Source organism: Saccopteryx bilineata, chromosome 2, assembly GCF_036850765.1.
Source record: "Saccopteryx bilineata isolate mSacBil1 chromosome 2, mSacBil1_pri_phased_curated, whole genome shotgun sequence".
Lineage (NCBI taxonomy): Eukaryota > Metazoa > Chordata > Mammalia > Chiroptera > Emballonuridae > Saccopteryx > Saccopteryx bilineata.
This window is the reverse complement of record NC_089491.1, coordinates 13,100,652-13,112,225: the sequence shown is the minus strand read 5'-3', so window position 1 is coordinate 13,112,225 and position 11,574 is coordinate 13,100,652. Positions and strand designations below refer to the sequence as shown.

Below are 11,574 nucleotides of genomic sequence, written 5' to 3'. Positions count from 1 at the left end.
ATTTCTAATTACTACCATTAGACTAATGGTGAAAATAAAATAAGTAACAAGTAATTCTTGTACCCAGAATCATGTCCATATATTCTCACAATTAGTAAAAAAAATTTAGAATGAAAGTTTAAGCTGTAGTTAGTGTGTCATTAACTATGGTTTGAGTTCAAGATTCTGAAACAACTCAGCATGTGTCCAAAGATTCAGCAAATAAGTAATCCTGAGGAAGAGGGAGTGAGTCCTCACTCTTGGGGAAGGTGCTGTGCACACGGAGAAGGAGGGGCTGGAAAGAACACTGTGTTGGAGATATCAATTTGAATTCATAGGTTTAAAAATATATAAGTAGATAGAAATTTATATATTCTGTGTCAACATCTACACTGTTCTCATACTCATTCTTTATGTCCCCCTGTTGACACACCTCAATGGGTCAACATTCCTTTAGTTTCTTACTTTGTAGTTTTTACGTCTTGTGTTTCATATATATAAATATGTATATATTTATATATAACATATATATTCCCATTGACTTCTTTAAGATTATTTAGAATCTTTGTAAACAATGAATGCACCTAAAACTTTACCTAAATGAGTAACAATGGTAATGGATTATAACTCAGAAAATAAGAATCCATGAGGCCACATTGGTATGAATAAATAAATATGAATAGGGAACAAATGTAAATTCCATCTAATAGGAGATGGAACAACTAGTGAACACAGAACAATTAACAAAAGGAGAAGAATCACCATTTGGCAACCATATTTTAAATAATTTTGTCATACAAGAATCACTAATTTGGTGGGGGAGGGAGAAGAGAGTAAAGGAAAGATAAATAATAATTGAAGGAGACTTGACTCTGGGCATTAAACACATAATGTAATCCAGGTGATGTATTATAGTAGTATAATTTTATTCATCATAGTTACCATGGTTGTGATGGGTAGTCTCAGTGGTAGACTGTTGACCTGGTGTGTGGATGTCTCATGTTTTATTCCCGGTCAGGGCACAAAGTTAGAAGTGACCATCTGCCTTTCTTTCCATCCACCAATTTGAATTCTCCTCCACAGCCATGGTTGAATTGGTTGAAGCATGTTGTCCGAGTTGCTGAATATGGCTCCAAGGAGCCTCCATTTAAGTGCTAAAAATAGCTCAGTACTTGAGCACTGGCCTCAGATAGGGTTACTGGGTAGATTCCTGTTGGGCACATGCAGAAGTCTATCTTTCTTTCTCCTATCCTCTCACTATAAAAAAAATCAATGTCACCTCAATAAATTGCATAGAAAATAAAATGAAATAAAAATAGAGCTCACGTAAAAAAGTGTTTTACAATATCTCTATTAAAATGTTTACTGGAGTCCAAGATGGTGACAGAGTAGGTGGATGTTCCAACAGCCACCTCCCAGGACCAAATTGGATTACAACTTAATTTAAAAATAGTCATCTTGAAAAACCAACTGTGGACTAAAGGAAGAGGAGTACATAACCAAAGACCACAGAATAAGCCACATAAAGACTTAGGAAGTGCGGAGACACAGAAAGGGCTGTCCACTCCCAGAAGTGAACGGTGACTGAGAGTTTGGAGGACTCTCACTGTGGGGAAGTTCTCCCTCACAGGTGTGCATGCTCAGTCCCAAGCTCAGAACCCAATCCTAGAGCCCCAGGGTCTAGATTAGGTGCGCACAGAGCATTTGGGGTGAAGAGAGCCAGGTTTCTGTGTGTGAGAAAGAGACTGAGCTTTCTCAAATGCAGGCTCTGTATTGAAGGGCCTGCAAAGAAGATCTCATTCAGAGCCACTTGCCTGGGGCTACAGTTGAGGTAGAGCTGAGAGGACTGGAGGTACGTTAGGATAGACCACATGTTAGAACCCAAAACAAGTCTCAATAAATTTAAAAAGATTGAAATCATATTAAGCATGTTTCTGATCACAATGGCATGAAACTAGAAGTCAACTACAATAGAGAAACTGAAACACATTCAAACACTTGGTGGCTAAATAGCATGTTATTAAATAATGAATGGGTTAACAATGAGATAAAAAAATCAAAAGTTTTCTTGAAATAAATAAAAATAAACATACAACAACTCAATATTTATGGGACATAGCAAAAGCAGTCCTGAGAACAAACTTTATAGCATGACAGACATACTGTAAGAAGCAAGAAAAAGCTCAAACAACTTAACCTTGCATGTAGAAGAACTAGATAAAGAAGAATAAAAAATCACAGAGAAAGCAGAAGCAAGGAAATAATAAAGATCCGAGTGGCAATAAGTGATATAGAGCAAATAAAAAACAGTACAAAAGATCAATGAAACCAAGAGCTGGTTCTTTGAAAAGGTAAACAAGATTGAAAAAGCTTTAACATGACTCATCAAGAAAAATAGAGGACTAAAATAAATTTAGAAATGAAAAGAAGTAACAACTGACATCATAAAAATACAAAGGATTGTAAGAAAATACTATGAAGATCTATATTTCAAAATATTGGACAACCTAGGTGAAATGAATAAATTTCATTCACATACAATTTCTCAAGACTCAATCTGGAAGAATCAGAAAACCTAAAAAGACCAATTACAACAAATGAATTTGAAACAGTTATCAAAAGTCTCCCAACAAACAAAAGTCTGGGACCAGCTTCACAGATGAATTTTACCAAATATTCAAAGAAGAACAAACACCTATCCTTCTCAAGCTATTTCAAAAAATTCAAGAGGAGGGAAGACTTCCAACTCCTTTTAAGAGGCAAGCATTATCCTCATTCCAAAACCAGAAAAAGACACTACAAAGAAAGAAAACTATAGACCGATATCCCTGATGATCATTTTAGCAAACTGAATCCATCAACACATTAAAAAAGTAATACATCATGATCAAGTAGGATTTATTCTGGGAAGGCAAAGCTGGTACAATATTCACAAATCAATTGATGTGATTCATCATTTAAACAAAAGGAAGGATAAAAATCACATGCTTATATCAATAGATGCAGGAAAAGCATTTGATAAAATCCAGCACCAATCTATGATCAAAACTCTCAGCAAAGTAAGAATACAGGGGACATACCTCAACATAATAAAGGCCATCTATGACAAACCCACAGCCAACATTATATTCAATGGAACAAAAATGAAAAACAATCCCCTTGAGATCATTAAAAAAGCAGGGGTGCCCACTTTCACTACTGTTATTCAACACAGTTCAGGAAGTCTTAGCCACAGCAATCAGACAAGAAGAAGACATAAAAGGCATCCAAGTTGGAAAAGAAGAAGTAAAACTATCATTATTTGTTGATGGTATGATACTGTACATTGAAAACCATAGAGTCTCAGTCAAAAAACTACGAAACCAAATAAATGAATTTGGCAAGGTGGCAGCATATGAAATTAATACTCAGAAATCAGTGACATTTTTATACACCAACAAAAAATGTCTGAAAGACAAATTAACGAAACAATCCCATTCACTATTGCAACAACAACAAAAACAAAGTACCTAGAAGTAAACTTAACCAAGGAGGTAAAAGACATGTACTCAGAAAATTATAAGACATTGAAAAAAGTAATCAAGGAAGCATATACCGTGTTTATGGATAGAAAAAATAAACATCATTAAAATTTCTATATTACCTAAAGCAATTTATAGGTTCAATGCAATTTCTATTAAAATACCAATGGCATAATTCAAAGATATAGAACAAGTATTCCAAAAAATTATATGGAACGAAAGAGAACACAAGTAACCCCAGCAATCTTGAAAATAAAGAATAAAGTGGGAGTTATCACACTTCCTGATATCAAGTTATACTAGAAGGCCATAGTAATCAAAAGAGCTTGGTACTGGCATAAGAATAGGCATACAGATCAATGGAACAGAACAGACATTCTAGAAATAAACCCACGCCTTCATGGTCAATTGGTCATTGACAAAGGAGGTAAGAGCATACAGTGGAGTAAAGACAGTCTCTTTAATAAATGGTATTCAGAAAATTGAACAGGTACATGCAAAAAAATGAACTAGATCACCAACTTATACCATTCACCGAAATAAATACAAAATGGATAAAAGACCTAAATGTAACTCGTGAAACTATAATTATCTTGGAAGAAAAGAGGCAGTAACCTCTCTGATATCTTTCATAGCAATATTTTTGTTGATTTATCTTCATGGACAAGTGAAATAAAGGACAAAATAAACCAAGGGGCCTACATCAAACTAAATGTTTTTGCACAGCAAAAGACACCATGAACAAAATTAAAAGAAATCTCACACAGTGAGAGAACCTATTCGCCAATACGTCTGATAAGGGGTTAATAACCAAAATTTATAAAGAACTTCTAAAACTCAACATCAGGAAGATAAACAATCCAATTAAAAATGAGCAAAAAGAACTAAATAGAACCTTCTTCAAAGAGGACATACAGATGGCCAATAGGCACAGGAAAAAATGTTCAACATCACTAATCATCAGAGAAATGCAAATTAAAAACACAATGAGATACCACCTGACACCTGTCAGAATGGCGCAATTAAGAAATCAACATACAATAAGTGCTGGCAAGGGTGTGGTGAAAAGGGAACCTTCCTGCCCTGCTGGTGGGAATGCAGACTTGTGCAATCACTGTGGAAAACAGTTGGAGTTTCCTCAGAAAATTAAAAATGGAACTGCCTTTTGACCCAGCTATCCCACTTTTAGGAATATATCCTAAGAATCCAAAATTACTGATTCAAAAGAAGAATGCATTCCCATGTTTATTGCACCATTGTTTACAATAGCCAAGACCTGGAAATAGACCAAGTGTCCATCAGTGGACAAATAGATTAAAACACTGTGGTACATATACACAATGGAATACTATGTGGCCATAAAAGAGAAGGAAATCTTACCTTTTGCTATGACATGGATGGACCTGGAGTTTATTATGCTAAGTTAAGTAAGCGGGGCAGAGAAGGAAAAATATCATATGATCTCACTTATATGTGGAATCTAAGGAACAAAGTGAACTGAGGAATGGAATAGAGGCAGAGGCGGGGTCACAGGGAGTGGAGGGACAGCTCTCAGAGGGAAGGGAGATGAGAAGGTGAAGGGATTAGTGAAATTATATATACCTAACATAGGTATACAGATAAGATAACAGGACAGCAAATCCCAAAGGGAAGGGAGGGGCAATGGGGGACAAGGAGGTGGGGTGAGGGAGTTATATTGAGTGGGACAATTGAATTCATGTTAACACAGCAAATTAAAATTAATAACAAATAAAATATAAATAATTTCATTAATAAATAAATTCTTCTCATAAAAATTTTATAAATAAGTCCTATGAATCACTCACTGTCTGTACTGACTAGATCTCCTCAAGTAATCTGCAACAGAATGTTTCAAGAAAATGGAGTATTAATTCCATGATAAGAATTTTGTTGGTGTTACCCCTCAAAACCACGTCTTGTTTAGTCTTAGGGAACAGAATCAGTAGCTGCAGGTCAACCAACATCTAGAATGTACTTGTGTTATAATCACAGCACATATACCAGGGCCTTGGACCAGGGGTAGTCAACCTTTTTATACCTACTGCCCACTTTTGTATCTCTGTTAGTAGTAAAATTTTCTAACTGCCCATTGGTTCCACAGTAATGGTGATTTATAAAGTAGGGAAGTAACTTTACTTTGTAAAATTTATAAAGCAGAGTTATAGCAAGTTAAAGCATATAATAATAATTACTTATCAAGTACTTTAGGACGAATTTTCGCTAAGTTTGGCAGAATAAATCTTTATAAAACAACTTACTATAGTTAAATCTTTCTTTTTATTTATACTTTGGTTGCTCTGCTATGGCCCACCATGAAATCTGGAACGCCCCCTAGTGGGTGGTAGGGACCAGGTTGACTACCACTGCGTTGGAGTCAGAGCACATTCACTTTATGGTAATTAGCTCTGGGCTTTAGTTTTTTTGTAAAAATATGCCTGTTTTGTACCTGGTTACATTTAGGAAGATTATGGAAATCAACTGATTAAATATATGCAATATTAAACTAAAAAGGAATCTGTGGTGGATGCTAAGTGTAGTGGGTGAAATGTAACAAGGAACAAGTTATGTTTATACAGTACCAAAATATCTACCCACATGATACCAATCAATTACAAGGTTAAAATAGTAACTTTAAAGAAATGGTAACTTGACAGCAGAGAACCAGGCAGACAGCACCTTAGCCATTTGATGGAGGATCAAAACACTAGTAATGGGAAAATTAATACACACTGTGGTGTATCTACTGAAAATGTAAGCCTGAAATGTGCACACAAAATACATATACACAGAAGGGATACACAGTAAAGAGTTCACCATTGGGGAATCTGGGTGAAACCTGTTGAGGAATTCTTCATGTTATTTTTATAGCATTTTCATACCTTTAAAATCATTTCAAAATAAAAAGTTGAAAGATCCTCTGTCCCAGCTGGAACAATGACTAAGAAGAAAGGAGCCCAGAGCATCACTGGAATCAGGGACACCAATGGATTTTAAAAGCAGAAGGTAAAACTTTAACAAGTAAAATGTTATTTTTATATAGTATCAAAACATCTACCAAAGCAATCCTTATTAATTACAAGGTGAAATTTGTAACCTTTAAAAATTGTAACTTTACAGCAGAGAAACAGGCAGACACCACCTTAATCAATAGTTCAAGGATTAAAACACAAGTAATTAAAAAAATTAATATTATATACCCTTTATATAATAGGCAGTGTGGTGTAACTGGTGAAAATCTAAGATTTTAATATACATACATATATATATTCACACAGAAGGGAAACCAAAAAAAAAAAAAAGTTAATTCAACCAACTGGGATTCAAAGTGAAGCTTGTCCAGGAAAAGTCCATATAATTTTTACAACCTTTCTAATACCTTTAAAATCAATCAAAATAGAAAATTAAAAAATCTTTTGTCCCAGCTGGAACAATGCCCAAAAAGAAATGAGCCCAGGACATCACTTGAGTCAGGGACACTGTCCCCCAGGACTCCAGTCCCTCTGGCTCTGGGACACACAGCTCCCCAAAGGGCAGTCAGAAACTAGCCCAAAGCCTGGGGACTGAGTTTCAGTCTCTCATTAATAATTAAGTCTTGTCTTGGACTCATTTCCCTGGAGCTGGCTGAGGAGAATGAAAGTCTCTAGAAGGGCCAGGGCCACAGATGTTTCTTCTCTGTGTCTGGACCTAAGGCCTCCTGAAGAAACCTGAGGAGTCGGGCAGCAGTCTGGAGCAGAAGGGTCTGACTCAGCAGTGACGGGCACAGGTCAGAGGGGCTGGGACTCTGCCCTTGGCGATGAGTCTGCCTGTGTGCTAGCGGGTCATGTGGGACTCTGTGTCCATGTCTGTGTGTGTTTGTATGGAGTGTATGTGCTTGTGTACATGGTGTTTGATAGTTGTGTGTGTGTGTGTGTGCACATGCTATTTGTCTAACTCATAGCCAACCATTTTTCTGAACTAGTCTTCATTTTGACCCTGTATTAGCGGGCATAGACCAAGTGACCAGCCTCCTGCTGTGTGACTAGGGACGCCTGGTTCATGACTGTGACCATAAACACCTGCAGCACAGCTGGCCATTGGGAGTGAGATTGTCGTCTCGGCTACTGGACAAAAGACACCCACCTCACGGGGACTAAGGTCAAGAGAGTGCTCACACCTCTCTCTGCAGCATGTGTTGCTGCTTTTGCCAGCTGTTTTTGTGGGTGACACACTCGTGTGTGACAGCAGACAGGTGTATTGTTTGGTTTTCTCAATGTGTGTGTTACCATGTGTATGTGACACGTGCATGGTATAGGTGGGGGTGTAATGATCGTACCTGTGAGCAAATAGGCGAACCTGCCCCCTGCTGACTGCCCTCCCCAGCAGGGGGTCGGTCAGAAGGGGCGGGATCATGCCTCTCAGTAACAGGAGTGGGTGTGCTGATGTTGTACGGAGTGTGTGGCTGAGTGTGCATCTGCATTGTTGGTGAGTGTTTCTTGTGAGGTTTTTAGATTGTGTTGGATCTTATATGCTCTTGATGACATGTGTGTACAGTGCCTGAATTATGTATATGTAGTGAGTTGAGTGTTTAGTACGTGTGTCATGAATCAGGTGTGTTGATGTGCATTGTGAGTGTGTTTGTGGGTGAGTGGTTCATCATTGTGTGTTGTGTATGTCTCACATTCAGTGTTACTTATGACTTGTATGTATGTACATGAGTGTTTATGAGCTGATCCACATATTGACTGTCCTTTCCTTACTAAGTGAACATGGTGACAGGAGACTGAAATTCTCAAATCAGCATTCTGTGTGTATGTGTGTTGCAGGTGTATGATCTGTGTCCACGATCTCAAGTATTTCCTGAGGTGTCCAATTTCTGGGGTACCAATAGCTGAGATAACCAAACTCTAAGTTAATCCCTGTATTCTTGAAACAAGTCTATCATTTTCTAGACCCAAGTGTAAATGAGTTGCTCTGAATTTTGTACAACTTTGATTTCTTTTATTAAACATGCAAGGTCAAAAATACAAATACTCTAGGCATCATGCTGTGTGAAATTTGTGCAGAATCACCATCAAATTGTGGTGAGACCTGGGAAAGTTACTTCAATCTTTGGCCTCAGTTTCCACATCAATAAAATGGAAAAAAGGACACTTGCCTTGAAGTTCATATATGTCAAGTGATGTACATAACAAATCACATATAACATTGACGTAAACACACATATGTGTGTGCCATTTTGTCCTTTACTGTACTGTTGTGTGCCTACAGCATTTGTATCATATATGTTTCTATTTCTTAAAAGCAAGAATAAATGAAGGAATGCAAATTCTTAGTGCAGTTGTGAAGTGGTTTTAAATTCTGGGAATACAGACTGATGTGTGAATTTGATTGGGTAACACAGGTTAAGTCCTCAGGTGAGTACCCAAATATTCACCAAAACATTCAGCATCATTATGAAGAAAGCTTGTGGACAACTCTGGTGGAAATTATCCCTCCATGCCTCACAATCTAAACACACAGTATTGGGGACTGTGATTTCTTGTTCAATACTCTATCTCAGTCCTTATTAGAGGCCCCAGCACAGAATAATGTTTAATAAATAATAGTTGAATGCAACAGTGAACGCCCTCTTGCTTCAGTGTAATGAGGTTTTATTGGCTGATTAGGGACGTGATGTTTTCCTGGATCCTCACTGGGATAGAGGAGCAGATATTGTTCCACAGGTGTGAGAAATTTATGGGAGGGCAGTTAAGAATTTCTGGTTTTCCTGGAGAATTACAGCATGAGACATGATGGTCCTCGGTGTTCTTTCCAGGTTGCTGAGAGCCCCAAACCTCCTTCCTCCCCAGCAGATGGGGAGCAGCATGGGGCCCGAGAACCAGAGCAGCGTGTCCGAGTTCCTCCTCCTGGGGCTCCCCATCTGGCCAGGGCAGGAGCACGGGTTCTTCACCCTGTTCCTGGGCATGTACCTGACCACGGTGCTGGGCAACCTGCTCATCATCCTGCTCATCAGGCTGGACTCCCGCCTGCACACGCCCATGTACTTCTTCCTCAGCCACTTGGCCTTCTCTGACATTTCTCTGTCATCTGTCACTGTCCCCAAGATGCTCATGAACATGAAGACTCGGCAACAATCCATCCCCTATGTGGGATGTGTTTTTCAGCTGTATTTTTTCATACTTTTTGGTGGTCTTGACAATTTCCTTCTGGCAGTGATGGCATATGACAGGTACGTGGCCATCTGTCACCCTCTACACTACACCACCATCATGAGAGAGGGGCTGTGTGTGCTGCTGGTAGCTGGCTCCTGGATTTTGTCCTGTGTCAATGCCCTGTTGCACACCCTCCTCCTGGTCCAACTGTCCTTCTGTGCTGACAACACCATCAGCCACTTCTACTGTGACCTGTCTGCGCTTCTGAAGCTGAGCTGCTCTGACATCTTCCTCAATGAGCTGGTCATCTTCACCGTGGGAGGAATGCTTTTATTCCTGCCTTTGTGTATTATTTTGAGCTCATATGTCCGTATAGGGACCATCATCTTGAGGGTCCCCTCTACTAAGGGACTCTATAAAGCCTTTTCTACCTGTGGCTCCCATCTCTTTGTGGTGTCCTTATACTATGGGACAATTGCAGGTGTTTACATTTTCTCCTCCTCGTGGGATTCCAAGGACATCATTGCTTCGGTCATGTACATGGTAGTTACCCCCATGCTGAACCCCTTCATCTACAGCCTGAGGAACAGAGACATCAAACAGGCCTTGGTAATGTGTGTCAACAGGGTTAATGTCTTTAAGTTGTAATCACTAAATTCTCTTATTGCAGTCAGGATCAAGTGAGACATAGCTTCTAAAATATTGTATGGTCGACATCTCCATATAATTTTAATAATAAGCATTGTAATGCCATGTATAAGTGCTGTTTATTTGTCAAGAACGTCTAGTTTGCTACTGGGATTGTTAACAGTGTTTAAAGCTAATTAATATATCCTACTATTCATTTGTTTTTTATCATAAGGTATATGCAAATATTATGCAAAATATGTGACAGAATTATAATTGTTGTTTTATGTTTTTCTCTGAGACATGTCAGTTTTTGCTTATGTCACGTTCATACTATGTTATTGGGGACACCCTGATTTACCATTATAATTTTCTTCTTGTGAACTTTTTTTATTGATTTAAGTTTATTGTGTTTACATAATAATAGATTCAAGTGAATAGATTCAAGTGTCCCACCGAATATATCACCCTCAGCCCCATGTTCCCCTCCACATCTGCCTTGCCCCTCTACCCCCAATGCCCTCCCTTCTTCCATCCAGGATTTGATTTTCTGCTCTCTATAATGCTGTGTTATGTATGTATAATTTCACAAATCTCTTTCCCTTCTCTGATCCCATCCTCTCCTCCCCTTTCCATCTATCCGCTTTCCCTCTGGTTTCTTATATCCCATGTCTGCCTCTATTCCATTCCTCAGTTCACGTTGTTCATTGGATTCCTCAAATGAGTGAGGTCATATGATACTTTTCTTTTTCTGTCTGGCTTATTTCACTTAACATAATAGTTTTCAGGTGCATCCATGTTGTCGCAAAAGGTAAGATTTCCTTCTTTTTCATGGCCCCTTAGTATTCCATTGTGTATATGTACCACAGTGTTTTAATCCACTCGTCTACTGACAGACACTGAGCTGTTTTCAGATCTTCCCTGTTGCAAACAATGTTACCATAAACATGGGGGTTCATTTCTTCTTTTGAATCAGTAATTTGGTGTTCTTATTATATATCCCTAAAAGTGGGATGGATGGGTCAAAGGGCAGTTACATTTTTAATTTTTTGAAAAATCTTTATACTTTTTTCCACAGAGGCTGCACCAGTCTGCATTCTCACCAGAAGTGCAGGAGGGTTGCTTTTTCTCCATTCTTCACGAGCACTTATTATATGTTGTTTTATTTTTAGGCGCCATTCCGACTGGTGTGAGGTGATATCTCATTGTGGTTTTAATTTGCATTTATCTAATGATCAGTGATGTTGCCCATTTTTTATCTGCCTATTGGCCATCTGTATGTCCTCTTTGGCGAA

General features: G+C 38.4%; 1 protein-coding gene across 1 annotated transcript; it reads left to right on the top strand.

The window, feature by feature from the left end:
- Positions 1-9,364: 9,364 nt before the first annotated feature.
- Positions 9,365-10,300, top strand: LOC136322752 (olfactory receptor 1J4-like). Its single transcript, XM_066254655.1, has one exon. The coding sequence runs from the start codon at positions 9,365-9,367 to the stop codon at positions 10,298-10,300; it is 936 nt and encodes a 311-aa protein (XP_066110752.1).
- Positions 10,301-11,574: the final 1,274 nt, after the last annotated feature.

Bases quoted from the DNA above. Each gene is read 5' to 3' on its own strand.
- LOC136322752 (XM_066254655.1), top strand. From the start codon at position 9,365: ATGGGGCCCGAGAACCAGAGCAGCGTGTCCGAGTTCCTCCTCCTGGGG.